Raw genomic sequence first — 24037 nt, 5'->3', positions numbered from 1 at the left:
TGTTTCAAAGGAAGGTACAAGAGTACATAGTGGGCAATTACAAAATATTTTTTTCATTAAGAATATTTCTTTATAACCACGTTAGTCAGTGATTGGAGTATGCCCTGAAGCATGGTATTTTCTATCCTGTAAGTGTGTAGAGAATTATCTTATCTATTGAATAGTGCATGTTGTCATTAGCTATATAATATAATTATTGTTTTGATTATTTGTACTGTAATAGCATGCGGAGGCCCCAACTGGCATGGGTGTACATTTATACACAAGTACATATACATAGAGAGAGAGAGAGAGAGAGAGAGAGAGAGAGAGAGAGAGAGAGAGACAATCCCTGTCCCAAAGATCTTACCATTTTAAATATGCGAAGGGGGCATGGGGAGGGCAAAAAAAAAAGAAAGAAAAAGAAAGAATTGTTACTATCCCCAGGCACCGAGAGGCTAAGTTAAAATCAAACAAGTATATGTCACAGCCATAAATGGAACCCAGGTCTGCTTAGTCCCAATGCATCACTTTAGCCACAAAACCAACCTTACTCTTCACCGTATAGTATAATATAAATGCCTAATCCTTCTTTAGAATTCTGCTAAACTCGTAAAGTCAAGATCATCTTGTACTAAAGAGTTGCCCAGGTTGATTATGTATTGTATAAAGAAAGTATTTCTTTTAATCAATTTACAGTTTGTTGCCATTCAATTTAATTAGATGTCCCCTGAGAGAGAGAGGATAAAAAGAAGGCCTTCTCTATACAATTTGGTATAATTCATTATTTTATGTACCTGTCTTATGTCTCTTTATTCATTTCCACTCTAAACTAAACATTCCCATTTTTTTCATTCTTTCCACATACAGAAGTCTAATGCCTCTAAACATTTTTGTCATTCATCCATTGAACTTTTTTGGGGGGAGAGGGAAGATGAAGGTGAATGCCGTTCAGATCATGATCAATCAAACCCCCCAAATATTCCTTTCCTGGAATGGACAGGAGCTTTTAGAATATCTCATATTTTCATATTTAGGAATTTAAGGTGTTAGGTCTCCCATTATGATCATTACTATTACTCATATTATTATTTTACTTTATCTTAAATGTTGCTACTTTTCTTTCACATTATATCTTCTCGATGTCCTGGAATTTGTTTTTTTGCTCAAAATGGCAATGGAAAAGCCTTCAACAAAAACATCTAACATAGTTTAATTCTAAAAAACCAGAAGAGGATTAATTGATTGTATGATACTTAGTTAGTGTGTCTGAAGCAATGGATTTTGGGCATTTCTTATTAGCTCATCAGCAATGATATTCTGAGATACCTAGCATTCTAGAGATTATGAGGCTATATTCTGAGCCACCTACATGTAGAAGAAATGCACAGAAAGGTTACTAATTGTATCTTTGTATGAAAGAGTTTTATTAGATTAAGTGAGGTCTGAAAAAGCCCAGCAATTGCTTTTTACAGGTCATTTTGCAGTGTTGCAATCTGGAATCAAATACTGTCTACTATTAATGGTAAGCCAATAGAGAAATGTTGTTCCGATTCAATGACGTGGAAATATTAGTTGGATTTTATATTGCTGATGAAGTACGCATATTTTTCACCTCATACTTGATGTTTTGCCCCTTCAGCCATGAGCTGCCACATTGAACAGAAACAAATCTCCGGTGGCTTAAGAACCAAGTGTGAACTGCATGTTAAATGTGCATTATCAATTAAATATTTAAATTGTCTTAGCCAAATATTTAATATCAGTGACTAAAAATATAAAATGTTCTTTTTTTCCTCCCCACAGTCTCCAAACGTCCACAACTATCCAGACATGGAAGCTGTACCCTTGTTGTTAAATAACATGAAGGCAGATCCCCCAGAGGATTCATTATCTACAGACCATTTCCAAACACAAACTGAACCAGTGGACTTGTCAATAAACAAAGCCAGGTCATCCCCTATAGCAGCCTCATCTTCACCGGTTTCCATGACAGCATCAGCCTCCTCTCCTTCTTCTACTTCAACTTCTTCTTCTTCTAGTCGGCCAGCTTCCTCCCCTACGGTAATAACATCAGTATCTTCAGCGGCATCTGTGCCATCAGTATTAACTCCAGGCCCTCTTGTGGCCTCTGCATCTGGTGTTGGAGGCCAGCAGTTTTTGCACATAATCCATCCAGTACCACCTTCAAGCCCCATGAACTTACAGTCCAACAAAATGAGTCATGTGCACCGCATTCCAGTGGTGGTGCAGTCGGTACCTGTAGTCTACACAGCTGTGAGATCACCTGGAAATATGAACAACACTATAGTAGTACCGCTGTTGGAGGATGGGAGAAGCCATGTTAAAGGTAAGACAAGCTGGCTTTGCATATCCCAGGCTCATTTGAAACCATTTGCATATCAGGAGCTGTAAGCTTGGCTGGTCAACATTGTAAAGCATAAATTAACCTGTGGTAGCTGAATAACAGTTCTTTTGAAAATGCTGTTAACTTATAAACCTATTTTTTTCATCTGCTGAAGCTTATTTTACCACAAAGTTTAAGAAACCTTAAAACTAAAGAACAGATGGGTCCGGATTCATCCCTGGTGTAACCTAATTGGATTCAATAGAGTGGTATCAGAGATAAACTTTGTCCGTCATGACTAATAATAATCACTTTGGTATTTGAGTGCCTGGCACTGAAGTTAGGGAATAGGAAGATGGGGAAATAGTAAAAAGCCACTCACAAGGACAGAGAGAAACAGCTAGTTGGAATGGACCTAAGGAAGGCAAAGGAGAGAGAGGTTCAGTTTGAGAACAGCCTTGTTGCAGGAATATGAGAAGGAAAGGCCTCCAAAGCAAAAGCCAGTGACAGCTGCGGAGTGGAAGGTATAGAACCAGGTTTCATTCAGCCTAAGGAGGGCCAGTGGGAGACCCTGCCTCCGGTTGTTTCTGTTAGAATGAACAGTAGGATGGAAGGAGAAAACAGGGAATGTGAATAGTGCAAATCAGTTTTACGGAAATAGAACCCAAGATGCAAGCATGAAAGTAGGAGAGAATGCATGAGGAGAGTGCGGGCTGAATGGTGGGCCTGTATTGAGAAAGAGCTCCAAAGAGGAGGAAAATGAGAGTGGAGAACAGTTGAAGAGTTGTAAGGGCAAAGGCAGAGAGCAAAAATATGACACTGAAATTATAGGAGAGGAGGAAATATTAGGAATTGGGAGAGCTGAAGAGGAGTAGTTTTGATGAGATGTGAGGAGGAAGGGAGACAGGAAAAAGGTGGCGGGAAGGACACAGAAAATAGATGTGTCTAGATCAGTGGTGGGCAACCTGTGCCCGCCTAGATACTATGGTGATTGGTGCTTTATAAGCACAATGGACCAAGAAATGTTAGTGGCAATGGTAGGAACATGAGGGAGGCTAGAGTCAAAGATCCTTGCATGTTGATAAGTAGAACATGATCACATCTCCCCCCCAAAAAATGAGCTTTTGCTCCAAGCTGCAGGGGAGAGTATTAATAGCTAATCTCACTTTTAGGGCTCATGAGACAGAAAAGCATTTAGCATTATGCTTTATAACATCCCTAGAGTTTCTTATTGCTTAATTAAGAGATTCATGCAGTCATTCCCAAAAGATTTTCTTTTGACTCTTCTGTCTATTTCTGGTGTAATATTATTACGTTTGTTGGCAATAGCGGGGTTTTATGGTTTTTAGTAGCATCATGTTGTTCATAAATCTTTGTTTTTCCCCTCCCATTGCCTCAGTCCCCTAGCATTAGTGTGGAAGTCAACAAGCCAAGCCTCTTGCAAAAATGGAACTTACCCTCTTTATAGGCTCAGAACATGCAAAACTAACTCAGAATATATCTGGTTTTTGTTCTGAGACTGGAAATGATGGTGGGTTAAGACATTTTATTACACTTTATACAGTGACATAATTTTAGGGCCCTATGCCATTATGTAAAAAATGATAAATGAAAGCAGCATGGTGCAACATACTGTAAAATAATTGTAAAATAAATAATCTTGATTTGATGTTTTGTTTTGGAGTTTTGCACTGGGATTGAGCTGAATCTGATCTTGAGCTTGACGAGTATTGTCCTAAGGTACAGAAACTGTTGGTTTACTTTTCAAAGGTGGCAACTGGCAATGGTTACAACTACATCTGTAGTCAGTACTTTCCCAGTCTGTGAGAGTGGAAACTCACTACCCCCGTTCACCAGCAAAATTCCAGAATTTAGTGTACTGTGGGGATTTCAGCCCACAAGCTTCAGATGCAGACATACTGAACTAACCTGACAACCTCTCCTTTGTGCTATTATTGGCAGAGATCATTACCCAGCACCACTGCACCTCTTAATGTTCAGCTAGAGAAAAAGAAGGGATTAAGCTGTCCTTTAATTTTTTTCTCTTTAGCTGCACCCTTTCTGCTGTCACTGATACTTTTGATAGAAATGTACAAGATAATTTGAATAATTATAATAAAAGGATAATGGTAACAATCCACAATAGGTAGCCATTCTTTGTTAGCTCTTTCTGGGGTGTATTTTCTTTTTTTATTATGTAAACCAATACAAATAAGAAGGGCAATAAACAGTATATTTTGCATAAATTAACAGCTAAATCTTATTTTCATATATGCACATCATAGTTTAAATTCAATGGTGAGCTTTTTCGGTTAACGTACGTAAGAAGTATATACGGATAATAAAAGGGCATTGCTCTGCAAATTAAACTGGTGTCAATATCCTCCAGTCAAATGAATGAGACATGCAGATTCAGAATTATCTAAAACAGGGGTCGGCAACCTCTGGCACGCGGCTCACCAGGGTAAGCAACCTGGTGGGCCGGGCCAGTTTGTTTATCTGCTACGTTGGGATCCGCAGTCCGCTGAACCTGCCGATGCAGCAGATAAACAAACTGGCCCGGCCCGCCAGGATGCTGCCCTTGGCGAGCCGCGTGCCAGAGGTTGCCGACCCCTGATCTAAAATCTGTGTGTGCCTTCAACTTTCACCTGATGGTTGATCATTTATATCAATTTAAAAAGTAATGTTTAGAGACCAATTTTTCCCTCAGTTAACATGAGCAATTGTCAGTGGCAGAATCTGGCTCTTAATCTGTACATTCTTTGTGCCATGCATTTATCTAAGTCAAAAGTAGCATTAGTGTTACTAGGCCCAATTCAGAAAAGTGCTTAAGCACATGCTTAAGTCGTGTTGACTTCATTGGGACTTAAGCACATGCACTTGTTTAAGTGCTTTGCAGAATAAATACTTTTCTCTATCAGTGCCCATAGGTGTTATTGTTGAGTGTGCTTTTTCCTCTTCTTCTGTCTCCTTGCCCGCCACCCATCCAGTTACTTTTGTTTTGCCTAAAAACACATTTTGTTTTTTGTATATTAAGAAAACATTCCCTTGATCCCATCTTTCTCTCTAACATCTCATCTCCAAATGATCCTTTTGCCCAAGCACTGAAATGTGCTTTCTGCTCCAACCGCCTACATTTCTTCCCCTAGCTCTTCCCTTGAACCATACAATCTGGATTCTCTTCTCTCCAACAAAACTGCCCTGATTCCTAACTACTGCCTTCTAGCTAAGTCAACAGGACACTTCTCCGTTCTTATTCTGCTTGAATTCTTTTTTCCTCTCAATACCTTCAAAATCTCCTCCTCCGCTTTATTCCTCTTATTCGCTGTCCTGATTCTCCTCCTTATCTTACCAACTACTCTTTTAGTGTCATCTTCGCTATCCTCCATCTCATCTCATGTCTGAAATGCCCCATTTGCATGTTCCCCCATTATCTCAAACTCTTTCTCCAAAACTGAGAGCCAGGTGTGAATTCAAAGAAAGATAGACAGATTTAATGAGCGGAAGCGTGTCTGTGTGTCTGTGTGTACAAAACTCCTGAATCCCCCTTTGAAAAACAATTTTAAAATTCAGACTGTTTTTTTTAGGTTTTCATTGTACAGGAGCTGCTCCAACACTTACTCATTCATTTTACTGGTTACTGGCCAGTACACAGAAATTTGAAAACATATACAGTATCCAAATGAAGTTGCAATCTCATTTCTGTGCTTGCTATAGTCTGACTGTCACACCGAAAGTGTTAATACAGCATTTTAGGACATGATATCTCCTTTAAACTTTCAGCTCTTATCTTATTCATTTACATGCTTTTGGGGGGGACATGGAGTAATTACCTACAACAAAGAAGAAAAGTCCCAATCTGCAAGCAGAGCCTGAGCTTGAGAGGTGCTTAGAGCCCTGAGCAGTCAGTGGGAGTTGAGGCTGCTTAGCATCATCTAGGGGGCCAGCAGTTTGAAAAATCAAACCCACACTGACTTAGACCCAGTCATGCTATGCATCCTCACCGGCCATTGGCGTCAATGGGACTTTGCAGACTGTTATGGAACGACACTGTATTATTAATAGGTAGTTTCAGAAAAAAAATCTTGTTTAACAAAAAAGTTGGCTTAATAAGGATACATAAAAATATTTGATGGCACCTTGATAAATTGAGGGGTAGGGAGTGACCTCCCAATGTTAATGTAGGGAGAGACAAGGTGAGTGAGGTAATATCTTTTATTGGGCCAGCTTCTGTTGGTGAGAGATAAGCTTTTGAGCTTACACAGAGCTCTTTTTCAGGTCAGGAAAATTTATTTGGAGTGTCACAGCTAAATACAAGGTGGAACAGACTGTTTAGCATAACACATATTTCAAGGGACCACTCAAGGTGAAGTGGCCCGGCTAAAGGTCTGAATAATTTACTTCAATTTTTCTATATATAATATAAGAAGGTATAGATAGAGAGTTAGGAATATTATTTCCAGTGGGTCCTATCCCACAGTCCTTTCTCAGGCAAAGCTCCCCTTTACTTCAACTGATGTTTTATCTCAGTAATTGCTGCAGGATTAGGACAACTACATTGTGGTTTATCGACAACTTTGGGAAATGCTTTTGGTGACCACTATTACTATGCAATAAATACTCCTGGGGGAATTCTGCACCACTGCGCTCACAGAATTCCTGTAACCCTACCCTGCCGAGCCCCCATCACTCCTCAGCATGTTCTCTTTTGCACCCCCTCTCTTGCGTCCCTCCCCCATCACTCCTCAGCCACGGGGAGCTGCTCCCCCATTCGCCCAACCCCTGTGCATCCAGAGCCCCCCATACCCAAATGCCCCCTACAAGCCCCTTGCACCTAAACCCCCACCTTGCCCAGCCCCACCACCCCTGCATTCTGATCCCTGCCAAGCCCCTCCCTCCTGCATCCAGACCTCCATCCCTGCACCCAGACCACCCCCCACTGAGCCTCCCACACTTGAACCCCCACCCCGATAAGCCCCACTCCATATACACCTGGACTCCCCTGCTGATCCCCATCACCCTGCATCTGGACTCCCTGCTGAGCTCCACCCCTTGCATCTGGACCCCCACCCGGCATCCAGGCCCCTCTGCTGAGCCCCAACCACCTTCACCCAACTCCCCCTGCAGAGTCCCATTGCCCCAGGACCTGGAACCCCCCCACCCCAACAAGCCCCTGTATACCCAGATCCCCCACTGTGCCACTTGCACCCAGATTGCCCCACACAGAACCCTCTCCCCTCACATCTGGATCCCCCCACACTAAGCCCCTCCACACATGGATCCTGCCAGGCTGAGTCTGCCTTCCCACATCTGGTGCACCTACCACGGCGGGGCAGGGCCCTAGGGTGTTTCTGGGGCAGGCCCAGCCCTTGCACTATGTCAGGGTCAGGTGCAGCATCACCATCAAGTCCATGTCCTGGGGTAGGGGGCTGCAGGGCGATCTCCCTCCTCCATGCAGCCAGTGGCCTGTGCTCCCCACTGCCATGCTGGAGCCTCCATAGTTATTTATTAACAAATAAAATTTGCAGAATTTTGTAGAATTTTAAATTTTTATTATTTTGATGCAGTATTTTTAATTTTTTAGTGTAGAATTCCCTCAGGAGTAAATAAAGTATTCCAACGTGTTAAAGACTCCTGAGAGACTTTGAATAAAATATTTTTGTTCAGCAATGGTGACTGTTGATATAAGGCAGGGGTCCCCAAACTGTGGGGCACCCCCCCCCAGAGAGCGCAGAGGAGGAACATTCGGGGGATCATGTGGAGGGGCCTGGGACAGCCCCCAAGGGGGCGGGAGTGGAGTGCCCCCCAGCCCTGCTCTGACCCTACCTCCAGCCCCAGCTCCATTCTGCCCCGAACCCAGCTCCAGCCCCATTCCACCCCTGCTCCACCTCAGCCCAGTTCCTCCCTCATTCCCTCTCCACCCCCAGCCCAGCTCCGCCTCTAGCCCCAGCTGCTCCCCCATCTCCAGTGTAGCCTCCAGCTCTGCCTTCAGCCAAAGCTCCTCTGCTGAGCCAACAGTGCAGTAATGGAGGGCGGGCATAGACAGATTCCATAACTGGTAAGGGGGCATGTGACAGGAAGTTTGGGCACCCCTGCTGTAAGAGATAAGTAAAGGTTCAGGTAGCATCTGTAGTTGACCTATACTTAAGTTTGCCTGATATTTTAGTCACTTGCTCATAACTTTGTCAAACTTTATCCATTTGGGCTGAAATTTTCCATGCCAGGTGTTTGCTTCAGGCTGATTTTGGGATTTGGCAGTTTCAGCTAAAACAGTTCAGCAGTTTAGGAGAACAAGATTATGGGAAAATGCATTGATTTGTCATGTTAAAAAAATTGCACAACTGTTTTGCTGAGAAGTTCTAGCACCTCCACGCTTTGGCTCAGGAACTTGAACTATGGCTGAGGCTGTCACCCTTTTATCAGGGATGTGGCTTTTGCCCTCCCTGTGAAAATTTGCACAAATGTAGCCAGTTTATGAGCCTCCGAAAAAAATCTCAGTTCACACATGCTCAGATAAATGGTCATGTTATATTCAGGCAGCTAAATTCACGGAAGATTCCATCTGCACTGAGCTCCAACCCCTCATAGCTCCTACGCATCAATGGATTGGTGCACATCATCCCCGCAGAGCAACTGAGTATGCTCCATCTGTGGGCACCTGGCTGCAGTGGGAAACTTGTGCTAAGCACAAGAACTTGGGATAGGGAGACTTTCTCTTCTGCTCTCAGTGATCCCCCTGCTGGTAACTAGTCAATATGAAAGGGAAAGGAGGAAACAGCCTGGCTTGAGTCCAGATGGACTACGTCATATGAGGAACATATTCCACATGTAATTAAAAAGTTGTCTTTTATATGTTCTCCGGTAGCTAAGATATTAATCACTAAGAAAAACATTACTAGTTTGGGTAGGTATTCCCTATATTTACAGCAGGAAATCCCCCATTACTAGACTATTTTTACTCACTGGTAAGTTGGTAATAGAGTCTTTTAAGCTATTAAGGATGCACTCCATAGGAGACTGTTTGTCTTAAGTAGCAGTTTATACTATAAAGTTAGAAACTCAACACTAAGCACTAGTCAATTTGTACCATGACTCTAAAGGTCAGGTAATATGGGTCTATATAAACTGTGTTTGTTGTTTTATGTGGAAAGATTGATTTTTCTGTGTCTCTGCATCTCCATTCACTGTTAGTTTTGACCTGTTTTCCGACAGGGTGGAGTTTCTCTGCTATTTTTTTTCTTTTGGATGTGCACAAAAATCCATTGAGGCTGAACACACTCCACCCAAGCTTCCTCCTATGCATTTACTGGATATCTAAAATGTTTGCAAGCTGAATACACCCCCTGCTTTGTTTGGCAGAACCATCAGTGGTTCTGGGAAAGGAGCAAATGAATGGCAGTGACTAGCCACAAAGTGAAACAGAAAGAGAAGAGACTTATGTCCTGAGGTGGAATTCACATTACTGTAGCAGCTTCATTTATTTAAGAATCCAGAGAAATAGCCATTCTTCTGGAATGAAGGAACTAAAACATTGATAGGACAAAAAATATGTTTTATCATGCATTTGAGACAGAGGCTGTTTTTAAGGGAAGCAGAATAAAATAATCATGCTTAAGTATGATGACTACTACAGCACAAGTCTTTTATTTTAATTTTAAAATAAATACTAAAGAATTGCCAATGTCTAATTTGGTTTTGTCCCATCTTGAACTACTAATTCATTTGCTCAAAACATTTTGGCCTCTTAAAAGACTATATTTCATTCTTACATTTATTGTTTGTTTGGCACCAATGGAGCGTTTGGTGCTGTACCAGTCCCGCTGGGAGTCTGGCACCAGAATGTTCACTCCACACTCAGATCTCAGTAGGAGGAATGAAGATGCTGGGTGCTTCTCCCTACTTGAGTCTGCCCAGCTTTCCAATTCCCGCTACCAGGTCTGAAAGGGAGAAGACATGTCTATATCTCATTCCTTCCTATACCATATTTGCTAGCACCTAGAGACAGTTTGTTGTTGTTTTGGGGGGGGGGGGGTGGCAGGGAGGGATACACTCTAAATCTTCCTGAAGCAAGTATAAGGAGGGCTGCTGAATATGCCCTGAGGCATTTGGCCATTGCCTGCTTTGTGCATGAAAAATTCCTCTGGTTCTACAACTTTGCATCCCCATCAGCGCACATCATAGTACAAAAAGCTAGAACTGAGCCCCAAATCTGTTATTTTGATATAAATGATACAGTTTAGGATATGAACCAGACCCATCAAGAGAAATTTGGGGGCCCAGCCCTCATGTTTGCTGGAGTCCCACCCTCTCCCATATCACTTTATTTACACAGATGTTACAGACTGAGGGTCCCAGTACAATTGTTCTGCCTTCTGCTCCCTTAAGCTCCTGTTTGTTTGATACACCTCTAAATTTTAGTGTCATTTGGGCCAAATTACTGCAAATTTCCTGGGGGTGCAAAGTAACTTATGTACCAGTAGATTCTTGAAGTGTGTTAGTTATAAACTTGAATCTCTTACTGCCTTATAGTTCCTCTGCCATATGTTGTTCAATATATGAGTATATTTTTTCTTGTTATTTTCCCTGGTTTGTTTTATGTTGGTGATGGAGTATTTGTATATTAGATGATTGGTGTGATTTAGATCTTAATAGCTTCGGTAGTTCGGTTTCGTATAGATGAGAGAGAGTTTTTTGACATTCAGACAGTTTAAAATGAAAAAAGTCCTTTGTATAAAGAAAAATCAGTGTTCGTGTTTTATATATATATACACACAGATGGATGGAGATATATAAATATGTGCATACATTACATACATCCATAGGTATATACACACCACTATTATTAAATTATAGCAAATTATTTTACTTGTGAAATGATTTTAAATAATGCCTTAGATTGGACAACTGCAATTAATATCTTATGGTAGATTAGTGACATAATATGTATGAGGATGCCAGTTCCCATTCACCATTCACCATTGCTATGTCTAGTGCAGTTAACTGCTACAGCCACATAGACTCATAAAAATCTCAATAAAATCTGAAAACTGTAGAGTATGGATAATCTCGCTGTAAATTATAATAAAAATTACCCCTGTAGACTCTATATTCTGACCATTAAGTTCATGGATACTGCTGCTTTGTACATAAAGTTTTATTAAATACATCGACCAGTTCTGTTGGCCCTACCAGACAGCAAGCTGTTTTGATTTAAAATCTGACTAGTGTTCTCGGAGAAGTTTCAAAAGCAAAAACTGTTGATATTGAACATTAAATAGGAGGGGAAATACCTGATATGTGTTCCATGTAGTAGTTATCTGCTTGTGGGGATGGGGGGCGGAGGGGAAGTAAAGGACATCTTTCCCACAATGAGTACATTTGTTATGTCTGTAAAGCACGGATTTGGTTTCCCAACACAGCTGTCCAAAAGTATATTACATAAACTAGAGCACAATTTTTCTTTGAAATGCTTCATGTACATCTGTATCTGGAGGTGCTGCTTCCATTGTAGGAAATCTGTAGCAGGATATATGACATTCTGCTTCAGTATTTCCCTCCCTAGTGACTGGCTGCTGGATTCCTAAACCTGTCACGCATGGCAGTTGTCAGAAGTGGTTAGTATCAAATGGTTGGGTGTGGATCTTAGATAGACTCTCTTTTTACCTTATGTGGCTGGAGATCTAATAGACAACTCTCATCACAAAGAGCAATGTTGTATTTGCTTACATTTCCCTTCCTGTCATTATTCATGGTGGTGAGCTTGATCCTCTCAGCTGAGACAGGATGTTGCAGCATGGCAACCTGCCCTCTAGCATTCTGCAGTGTCCACATCTGACAGCACCCAGCTCTATGACAGTGGTGTCCCCAGGCATAATGAAAAAATATGTCAAGGTGGTGTTCACTGAGCTTTACAGCCCAACATCCAGTGTGTCACTTGGCTGTCTCTAATCCTCGACCACTAGGCCTTTGAGGGACATAACTTCAAAGGAAATGCCCAGTATTGATATAGTGGTCACACCCACCCTCAGTCTGGGAATAGACTCCAAGTTATGGCGTGTGACCAGATATTTGTAATTCTAACCTATTTCCTGGCATTAACTAAGTGGGAAGGGATGAGCACAAGTCCCTCTATTTAGTATTTGAATTTCCTGGATTTGTGATTATTCAGGAGTTTTTGAAACATTGGCAGCCATTAAAGCCAGTGCAGTCAGACACCCACCTTCTTCTCCACCCCATGGCAGGAAGACAACTATATTCTTTCTCCTCCCAAGACAGACATACGTGAATATTAGTTGATGCTTCTAGTCCCCATGGAAACGGGTGATAAAATGAAGGGTTGTGGCTGTTGGATGAAGTGCGCAGGCTGGTGGTGCTGCTGTGTAGGTGCGGGTAGGTAGAGTTGTTGGGATTCAGGAATGCATATTCTTTTTTTTAACATGGTCCAGGACTTATGCTTTCTAGTTCACTAATCCTGTTAGTGTTTGAACTGGTTCTGACAATGTTTCTGTGCCCTGGCAAGTCATAAAACATTGATCCAAAAGCCTAGAGGCTGTATAGTTTATTAAATTATATTTTCCAGTACTTTGTTGTTAATGCAGCAAGTCCACATCCAGATTAATATGTTAGAGATTCTTGTAAATGTGAAAATCTTTGGTTTTCAGGGGGGATTGTTTTCCTATTCCTGGGAGAGATTCCTGGTAGCAAAAATAATGTTTACTACTAGAAATAATTTTCTGTTAGCTGATATTTAACTTTTACATTGGGTTACCAGATAGCAACTGTGAAAAAAGGGATGGGAGTGGGGGGCAATAGGCGCCTATATAAGAAAAAGTCCCAAAAAGTGGGACTGTCCCTTTAAAAACGGGACATCTGGTCACCCTACTTTTACGTAACTCCTCACTTTAAGTCGTTCCGGTTAACGTTGTTTCGTTGTTACGTTGTTACGTTGCTGATCAGTTAGGGAACATGCTCATTTAAAGTTGTGTAATGCAGCACTCTTACATTGTTTGGCTGCCTGCTTTCTCCACAGCTCGCAGCCTCCCTGTGTCCCCCTCAGTGCCTCCCGCCCGCCGGCAGACCCTGCGGATCAGCACCTTCCCCCGCCTCCCCTGCCCCCTGCCTGCGGCAATCAGCTGGCTTGCGGCGTTTTGGGGGCAGGAGGGAGGGGGAGGAGCAAGGACTCAGTGTGCAGCCTCCCTCTCCCTCCCCTGGCTCCCGAACGTGGCAATCAGCTGATTGCCCGAGGTGGGAGGGAGGGGGGAGGAGCGAGGACTCCGCATGCAGGTTTCTCCTCTCTCCCCTGCCTCCTGCCCGGGGCAATCAGCTGGCTTGCGGCATTTAGAAGGGAGGAGAGGGAGGGGGGAGGAGCGAGGACGCAGTGTGGGAAGTAAAGGGGGAGGAGGTGGGGGGGAGAGAAGAGGCAGATCAAGGATGGGGGCTTGGGGGAAGGGGGGGAGTGGGTGGGCTGAAGGCTGAGCGCACACACACACACACACCCCGCCCCGGTGCTTGCAGAATAGGGGAAGCTGCCACTGCTGCGCAATGTGCTTCTCCTAGCCTGCAGCACCTTCAGCCTCCTTGCCTGCCTCATCTCCAGTGCCAGTGGACTGTGCCCGTGTAGGGTAAGGCAGGGGCACCTCCCAACTATAGTACAGTACCTGTGTTAAATTGCTTGTTTAAAATGTATATAATGCCTTTTGTCTGGCAAAAGAAAATTTCCCTGGAACCTAACACCCCCAATTTACATTAATTGTTATGGGGAAATTGGATTCGCTTAACATCATTTCACTAAAAGTCGCATTTTTCAGGAACATAACTACAACGTTAAGTGACGAGTTACTGTATTACATTTGCAAGGAAAGTAATGGAAGCACAGCTTCTCACTTTTGGTAGCTAGAGTGGGTTGAATTTTGATATTTATCAATCAACAGGCCAGAGACTGATGTAAAAGATGGATCTCCAAGCAGGGACTCTGGACAGCACACTAACAGAAATCCCAGTACCCTTCCCTTTTCAGCTTTAGAAAGAGGCATAGATTATAAAGTCATAAGGAACCATAATCATCTAATCTGACCTCCTGTGAAACATAAGCCGTAGGATTTCACTCATTGATTCCTGCATCAAACTTCTCACTCAGTGCATTTTCCTGGATCTCACTGATGGGGGCTGGGCAGAGAGCTTCATTTTTCTGGCTGGCAAGCTTGATGGTCCAGCTAGTAGGTGTCTGGTACATTTTCAAGGCCTGTTATAAGCAATCACTTTATATTGAACAGTGATGCTATTTGTTAGATTGGCATACAGGATACTGTACATTCGTCATAGAAAGCACAGTGTGAAGTTTCACATATGAAACAAAAACAAACCGTCTACTAATATCATACACTCATTCAGAAGGCAGAATTTGATTTTTAATCATTTTAAGAGCACAACTAAAAGCATGATTTAGTTAGTATTATATCATGATACTTCAGCATATGTCTCTGTATATACATATTTGCAAGGTTATTAGCAAAGAGATTATTTAATTCAAAAGACAAGTATTGAGGTTAAACATAGAGTACCACAGTCCTCAATATTTCAGAATGCTGATATTCTATTTTCTCTCTTTATTGTCACACCGGCAAGTGTTGGTCCCCTAATAAGTCATTTAAGCATTAGCTAACTCTGTATGGCTTAACTTATAAGGGAGGCAAAACTCCTGATGATTACCTAGCTTTCTTCTGTTCTTAAATATTGCATTCATCTTAAACCTCCAGGGCCAGGATTTGATTTAAATCTAAGATAATGTATTTATGTGAAATTACTTCTTGTAGGTCTCAGCCTTCCTATTGATGGGATGACTTTGTATTACATCAGCTTCCAGAAAACTTGATCAGAACAAAAAATCAGGTTATAATTGGAAAGTGTCAGGAGCAATAGCAGTGCACTGGTGTGCTACACTTTCCATCTCTAAAGATTTTCTGCATATCTTATATAGTATTAGGTCATAGCGAGTTTGGTGGGCTCATCCTATGTTTGTGCACATCACTAAACCACTAGACAGCTCAGCACAATTAAGAGTCTCATCTCTATGCAGGGCTAAGACTTGAAAAGCAATGTATAGCACCAGTCAAGGTTGAGGTGCATTGGCAGAGCTGCACTGAGGAAACTTGCATAATGTCTGCCAGTTCCTGCACTATGTGATTCCAAGGCAATGCTGTTAATCCTTCAGCTTCCTGAATATCAAACTCACCTAGTCTCTTTTTAAAATAAATGGAAGGTGTGGTGTGATATTTAGTGCAGAGAGGTAGAATGGTTAAATGTCAGTGATTGTACAATGGCATAGCAATAAAATGTTTTTAAGATTATGCTTAAAAATTATCTGTGTAATTCCATGTAATATATATTAGTCAACATGTATTACTCTAAATGATTTAATTAATTATTTATATTTTTCTTAAAGGAACTCTTGTTAAACTTGAGTGGATACCCAATGATTTTATTCTTTTGGGTAGTTTTTCCTACAAATGGGAAAAATGGTGGTATGTGTGAGTCTTAATGAAAATGAAACTCCAGTAGCTGTTCTAATATCAGCAGACATATAACAATGAATTTTGTCTCTGTGTTTAATTTTATTTTAGATACAGTCCCATTGTTGTAACTGTATATTTTTAATAAAAGGACAAAATATTACATTTGTGGTTTTGAAGCAGTAGCCCGAGTGCTGCAGTGGTTGGAAGAAGCTTTTGCTGTGTTGTTGGTGTGTTGAAAAATTGGCTTCTAAAAGGAAACAGGCTTCTAAAATTTTCTGATTAATTTTGCTAATGGGGGCAGTGAGAGGAGAGGGCCCTATTGAATATGTGCTAGTGTGTCAAGAGCTAATCTCTACACTATTTCAACTAAAAGGAACATTTGTCCTTCAGGTTCATATAAACATAGAGCCTTATGGCCTCCTCAGCTCTCTAAACTCACATACATCCTCACATAATTCCTCCACTGCCTCCCCAGTCTATTCGGTTTCCAGTACAAAATGCTTATTTTTATAACTCTCCATGGATCGTTACCAGCATATATGTTGTCCCTTCACAACACTCACCCACTCTTTTCCTCATTCCCTCTGCTTGCCTAGCACCAGCCTCCACACTTCACAAAACCACCAGACAACTCAGCACAATTGAGAGTTTCTGATCAAAGCAGGGCTAGATCTGGAAAGCAAGGTGCAACACAAGTTAAGGTGCATTGCGTGGGTACAGCTGCACATTGTTTGCCAGTTTCATCACTGGTTCTTCATCGATTTTCATATCCCATTTGCTAACATATCTTTTCTCCCTTGTCTAAATCTTTTAATTCTCTTTCACATTCTGTTTGTTATTCCGATAATAACTACAGATCATTATTTAATAACTGTGAGCAGCATATACAAACCTGGAAGCAAAAATCTCTTAAAGCTATATTTAGATGTCTAAATGAAAGTGGCCTTATTTTCAGAGCTGCTGACTTCAGTGGGACATGCTCATCAACTGAAAATCAGGCCGCTTATACCAAAATACAGATTTTGGAATCTAACTCTAGGCCATCTGAATTTGAACATTTTGGCCTGTATTCTTAACTCTATAAAATATTTTTGGATACAATTTATATGGAAGAAACTACAAAGAAAAAGGCCCTAATCCTCAGTTGACTGTACCAGGGTCGGATTAACTCTCCTGTGGGCCCACGGCTATTAGATTTTGTGGGTCCTCTGTATACAAGTATTTTTCCTGGGAGGAAGTTTGGTGCAGGAGGGGTCTGGGAGGGAGTTTGGGTGCAGGAGGGAATTCTGATCTGGGGCAGGGGTTAGGTTGAGGAGGGGGTGTGAGGTGCAGGCGCCAGCTGGGAGGCGCTTACCACAAGCGGCTCCCGGCTGGCGTGCAGCAGGGCTCAGGTTGCCTGCCTGCCTGCCATAGCCTCACGCCACTCCCGGAAGCAGCTAGCTGCTAGCACCTCTCTGCGAGCCCCTTGGAAAGGGGGGTGGGGAGTGGGTCGCCATACGCTGCCCGCACCCACAAGCGCTGTCCCTGTAGGGGATGGTACTGGGGGTGGGTCAGCGCGCAGAGCCTCCTCCCCCACCCTTTGCCAGGGGCCACAGAGACATGCCAGCAGCCAGCCACTTCCGGGAGCGGCGTGGGGCTAGGGCAGGCAGGAAGCCTGCCTGAGCACCCCTTTTAGCGGCTCAGAGATCACTGCCTGTGATTTATTTTTTGGGGGCCCCCCTTGAGTTGGGGCCCTGGGCTGCAGCCCCTAAAGCCCCTACCTTAATCTGCCCTGGACTGTACCCCAGCAGTCAATTGCTGGATTGGAGCCAAAATTTTATTGTTTTATGGGGTTCCAAATTCACAAGCTGTGGAGCTGCTTTTCTGGTACTCTTGCATATCTACTTCCCACCCACAGCCCCAAGCACAGGACTGGCTTTACCATGAGGTGAACGAAGGCGTCCACCTCACGTCCCAGACTGTGGGAGGGTGCCACTAGGCCCAGAGTGTAGAAGATTGTGTCTGCTGCTGGTGCATATGTTTTCTCTCTGCTCTAGATGCACAGAGACGGTGGAGTGCTGTGTTGGAGGAAGGAGGGCACAAGAGACATAACAGGCAGGCAGGAGAAAAAGTGAGAGGGAATAACAGAAAGCAGCAGGAGCTGCAGGGAGAGAGAGGAGAAGGAGCCTCTTATGTACCTCTCTGGCACCCTCAGGTGCCTGGACTGAATAACACCAGCTTCTCAGGGAGCTTCCTGTTTCCTGCTGCTTCCGTGAACCCACTTGAGGAGGACAGGCAGTCAACTGAAGTAGTAGGAGCCAGTTAGGCCCTTAAGACACTGATATCTTCCCTCACTCAGGCCCTGCTACCAGCCTGCTTATTTGTCCCCTTCAATTGAGTGTTGAGAGCCACTATAGTTGGCACAGAACAGCAGTCATGAGTGAAACACCCCTCTGGGGCAGCATTCAGAAAAAGAAAGAAAGCAAAGGAAGCTTTTCTATCTAAGGAGGAAGGAGTTCTCCTGAGATACATAGACACAAATGTTCATGGTGAGCCTTCCGACCCCAGTGAGGATGTGAGTGGTGAGGAGATGCCTGATCTTCCAGTTAGTCAGAGTTCAGGTGACCTGGCAGCTACTGCAGCATCCATATCTCCATCTCAAATGGATGTAACCATGCACATTCCTGAAGAAAAGTGTAGATCAGAGAAGAGTGTGGCGGAGGCGCAAGAAACAGCTGCTGCTGAGTTTAGTTCCTTAAGTCTAGATGATCCAGGACTGTGGACCCACTTGAGCATTAGCCTGAGGGACTTCCTTGTATGCATGGGCCACAGCAAGTGAAAAACTTCATGTTCCCCAAAGACAATGAAAATAGAAGTTTCCATCCAACACATTACTGGCGTGAAATCCCCAGTAGTGACAAAGTGGAGAGGCCATGGCTTATTACTCAAAAACCCAGCATGCTGCAGGGGGATAGCTCAGTGGTTTGAGCATTGGCCTGCTAAACCCAGGCTTGTGAGTTCAATCCTTGAGGGGGCCATTTAGGGATCTGGGGCAAAAATCTGTCTGGGGATTATCCTGCTTTGAGCAGGGTGTTGGACTAGATGATCTCCTGAGGTCCCTTCCAACCCTGATATTCTATACTGTTTTGTTGCAAACTCTTTCAGTCTAATGTTCCAGCCACATTGGGTACTACAGGAATAAAGGGCTAGAAAAATCTGGCTAGAAATTTGGCATGCCATGCGAAGGCAGCAAATCACCACAGAGCATTCCATAGGTGTAAAGAGCTTGAGATGAGACTAAGGTTAAAGGTCACCATAGATGATCAGCATCAAGAGAAGATTGCATCAGAGTCTCTTTAATGGCAAAATGTTTTGAAAAGGCTCATTGCCATTGTGAGAATGCCTGCTACCCAAAACCTGGCACTGCATGGCATTTCAGATCAGCTGTATGTGCCAAAGAATGGAAACTTTCTTAAAATTGTGGAGTTGATGGCAGAGTTTGATGCTGTACTCCAGGAGCATCTAAGAAGAGTCACCACCCAAGAAATGTACACACACCACTACCTTGGAAAAACAATTCCAAAGGAGATCATACAGTTACCAGCAACAAAAGTCAAACAGAAGATTGTGGCAGATCTGAAGTCACCAAGATATTACTCTGGTATTCTGGACTGCACACCTGACATCAGTCATACAGAACAAATTACTTTAATTATGTGTTTTATAACAACAGAACCTAGTGAAAATGTCCCTGCAATGGTGACTGTCAGAGAGCATTTTCTAGAATTTATTGACATTGTTGATACTACAGGAGCTGGTATGACAAATGTGCTTCTTAAAAAGCTGGAAGATACGGGAATTGTGATAGCTGACATGAGAGGTCAGGGCTACGATAATGGTGCCATCATGAGAGGAAAGAACAGAGGAGTGCAGACATGGACCCGAGAGTTAAACCCTCGAGCTTTTTTTGTCCCATGCAGTTCTTTCATTGAACTTGGTGGTCAGTGATGCAGCATCAGCTTCTAGTGAGGCTGCTAAATTTTTTTAATGTAATTCAAAGCATCTAAGTATTTTTCTCTGCATCAACGCATCAATGGCAAATTTTGAAGCAACATCTGGGAACATCCTCTCTGACACTGAAACAACTGAGTGCCACATGATGGGAAAATCGAGTGAAAGCCTATCGAACACCAGATTGGGAAGATAGATGATGCCATAGTTGCCATTATGGAGGATAATGCTATGGCAGGAACTGTTTGTGAGAGAACAGTGGCAGAGGGAAATGGAATCACCAGAAACATACATAACTTCAAATTTCTGTGTGGCTTAGTGTTGTGGCATGACATACTGTTTGAAATAAATGTTGTAAGCAAGACTCCAAGGTGTTAACCTTGATATATCTGGAGCAATGGAACAACTGGAGAAAGCAAAGTCATACCTACAGTCTTACCAGTCAGATGAGGGATTTCAAAATGTTCTGAAGAGTGCACAGAAGTTAGCAGAGGAACTTCACACTGAAGCTATTTTCCCACCCATTCAAGAATACAAGAGTCACCGAAGAAGAAGACATTTTGATTACGAGGCATGGGATAATCCCATAAGAGACCCCAAACAACAATTCAAAGTTGAATTCTTTAACCAGGTGCTAGATTGTGCAATACAGTCAGCTGAAGAACGTTTCATGCAGCTCAAGGAACACAGCAGTATATTTGGGATGTTGTATGATATTCCAAAATTCCTTACTATACCTGAAGAAGACCTACACCAGCAATGCAGGGCGCTAGAGACAGTGTTGACACATGATGACATGCGCGATATTGATGCAAGTGATTTAAGTAATGAACTGAAAGCCCTTTCGAGATGCATTTCAGCAGGATCAACTCCAAAGTCTGTTCTGGAATATATGTGCACAAATAAGATGACCCTCTTTCCAAATGCTTTTGTTGCTCTGCGCATACTTCTAACATTTCCTGTACTAGTTGTCAGTGGAGAACGCAGCTTCTCCAAGCTGAAGTTAATAAAAACACATCTACGCTCCACAATGACATAAGAGAGGCTGGTCAGCCTTGCAACTATCCCAATAGAGCATGAGCTGGCCCAGACTGTGGACCTTCAGAAGCAGTTCACATCTTTGCAATCAAGAAGGCACGGAAAGCACCACTTTGATTATTCACACAGATAAAAATGCCAGTGTTTACTATCCAGACAAGTTACATTTGCTGTTTAGGCGTTTGAAAGTTAAGTGTTACTTAAAATTTTTGAACAAGGCATTTTAAGTTGTTAGTTCTCCTTTACTGGGGTAGGTAACAGAGAGGAGTAGAACAGGAAGAAGGCAGAGTTGAGACCTTTCAAAGTTTTGGCCCAAGCAAGGGGGCATGCGGGCATCATTTGAGCTCCCCGCCTCAGGTGCCAAAATGTTGTGAGCCGGCCCTGCCCAAGCAGAAGAATTCTGCTGTGCAGCTTGGGCACTGTAGTCACAGGTGAGCAGGAGATCTCTCTATGTGGGCATCAGCTAATCAGTTACCTGTAAGGATCTTATTGGGAGGAGAATAGCTTTAGTTGCTGCATTTCCCCACAGCAGTTGCAACTGCTCTGAGAAACAATGGAACTTACTTGGGATGGAAAAGGAGGAACTCAGCCTTCTGGGCTCACCATGCTGTCAACCAGTTGTCACCAACTTGTGTAATAAAACCTGAAGGAGAGTGGTACACTCCACCCTGCTGAGCACCTCACAGAATCCTTTGAAAACATTAGGCCATTGTGTGACAGTTTACGATGCAAGGAGCCAACCTCCTCTCCAGAGACTTGTAAAAGCCATCCTAGAGGCTGCACGTCTGTTTGGGAATAGGCAAGTGGGCACAAAGGGAGAGGGGAGACCAAAAAAGGGGTGAGAGCTATCGGAAGACATAAGAGAACTGCAAGGTATGCGGTAACGGGAAGGAGCAGAGGCCACATATGGAGAGGGGGAACTAAGTAGAATGCTGAGATGACGGGTATGGGGGCTGACAGATTAGAAAAAAATGAGAGGGAATAGAAATAAATTTCTTAATGCTAATGTGTGGATTTTATACAGTTTGGCATCAATCCAATTAGCCATCACCATAAATTAGATTGAAAAACCATTCCTCTGTGCTAACAGTGCTGAATTCCCCCACCACAGCATTTTGATTTTCACTATTTTGAAAGCGTGGGAGATCCTACACTTTGCAGAGAATATGCAACACAAGACACCTGGTATTGTCATAATCATAGACTTGCAGTTATGCAAGCTGTGCCCAGTGGGCCAAATTATGCTCTATTACCACAATGCAATTCCTTTAACTTCAGCAGGCTGCATCGGCATAACATGGAACAGCATTTGTCCTATTAAGTATGCAACTTAATCAGTATTGCCAACCCCAAACATTAAAAAAAAATCACGATTCATATCTCAAAATTGTGAAATTGGCTTTAAAATAATGAGATTTTTGAAAGATAATACATTTTTATTCTTTTATTTGCCTTCTGGCATTTGAGTCTTTAGGGACACTTGGGTCACATTTTCAAGCATTTTTCTGCAACCATAAGGGCTAGAAATTTACTTTTTTAAAATAAATGAGATTTTCACCTCGTCACATGCCTCAAGCACTTGGTACTTTAAGAAAAACACCAAATATTGAGACATGCAACAAAATCTCAAGAGTCGGCAATATCACATAATAAAAAGACTAGATGGCATGTTGTGTAATGAATAAACATGCCTAAGACAGTTTTCTTCCTTATTTAACCTAGCTCCTTTTATTTAAAAATAAGCAAAGTTAAATGTACAAAATTAATATATAATGGCAGCTGCATCATAAACTAACTGTTAAACATCTTTGACAAAGCTACATTTGAGTGTAAACAGCCAGGAGGCTTCTGAGTTGGCCTTCATGTTACAGGGGAGAAAGACTATGCTGCTGTTAGCTGAAAATATCAAGTGTAATATGTTTTGTTCTTTTTAATTGAAACTTCATTAACTTCACATATTTATTTTCACACATTTAACAACATGTAACTATCTGCTTCATGTAATTATATAAGTAGTGTAACAAGCAACACATTTCACTTTTAAAAATCAGCAAAAATAGTTAACACTGATGGTAATTATTTCACATTTTACAATTGCTTCTAATAGCCCATAGCCATTTGGCGATCAGGAATTCTCAAACATGACGTTTCTTTCTGATTGGTTTTGTCTCTGGTAAAATGAGATGTGATGAGCAATCAACCACTTTTAAATCAAATTACCCGCTTATGTTGGCAACTGATGTTTAAACACATGTTGTATGCTAGAGTGTGCAATGTGTGACTAGAATATGGTGCTTGTAGTTTTGGAATAATGAAGCATGTTACCAATGACTTTTCAAAAATTGAAATACAGTCAATATACGTCTCAGTGCAGTTATAAGGTATAGACTTTATCGTTGTCAGAGTCAACAATCCCTCCTCTGACAAATGTCTGATATTTTATTTACCGCATGCAACAACCAATGCACACAATGACAAGCTAATCAAGAAAAATTATGGTAACTAAATTATGCAATATGTCTCAGAAGAATATTGTAAAATAATTAATTGATTTCTGTAAGTGCACCCGCTACTGTATTTCTGACTTACTATGTTAGCCTACTGAATGTTTTTTTTTAAATATCATCTTTATTAAGATCTTTAACAAAAAAATAGAAATGACAACTATGCCTAAAGGCTGTGCACAGTGCATTGATAAACTAAACATTAAGACCAACGTTCTCAGGTGGCAACTGATTCTTGGGAATTTGGCTGTCTACTTATATGGCCCATATCACAGGAGTATCTGAATGCCTCACAATCTTTAATGTATCATAATACCATTGTGAAGTAGTAAAGTACTTTGTCCCCATTTTAAAGTTGGGGAACTGAAATACAGGGTCACATGTGATATCTGCAATGGAGCAGGAAACTGGACTTGGGTCTCTACACACACCGAGGATAGCACCTTAGCCACTGGGCCGTTCTTCCTCTCCAAGGAGCACTTGAGAGTTCACTGTTTGATTTTGAGTGAGGTCTTAGATGTCTCAAGATGGGCAAAAGTGACCACTAAATTTTTGCCCTAAATCTCCATTCAGAAATATGTAAAATCATACAAACGAAACCCAAAAACATCCCCAAAAGACAAAAAAAATAAATACCCAAAAGGTAAAATGAATGTTTAAAGATTAAT

General features: G+C 42.2%; 1 protein-coding gene across 6 annotated transcripts in view; it reads left to right on the top strand.

Annotated features, from left to right (window-relative positions):
• The window catches only part of KLF12 (Kruppel like factor 12), a 386124-nt gene that overhangs the window by 214502 nt on the left and 147585 nt on the right, over nt 1–24037 (top strand). For all 6 annotated transcript variants that reach the window (XM_039481408.1, XM_039481399.1, XM_039481360.1 and 3 more), the window contains one exon: nt 1786–2329. In XM_039481408.1, the coding sequence (XP_039337342.1) occupies nt 1786–2329 (544 nt within the window). The remainder of the gene's footprint in view (nt 1–1785; nt 2330–24037) is intronic.

This window comes from Mauremys reevesii, linkage group 1 (assembly GCF_016161935.1).
Source record: "Mauremys reevesii isolate NIE-2019 linkage group 1, ASM1616193v1, whole genome shotgun sequence".
NCBI lineage: Eukaryota > Metazoa > Chordata > Testudines > Geoemydidae > Mauremys > Mauremys reevesii.
Note: the sequence above shows the minus strand (reverse complement) of the source record. Positions and strands in the feature narration are given on the sequence as shown.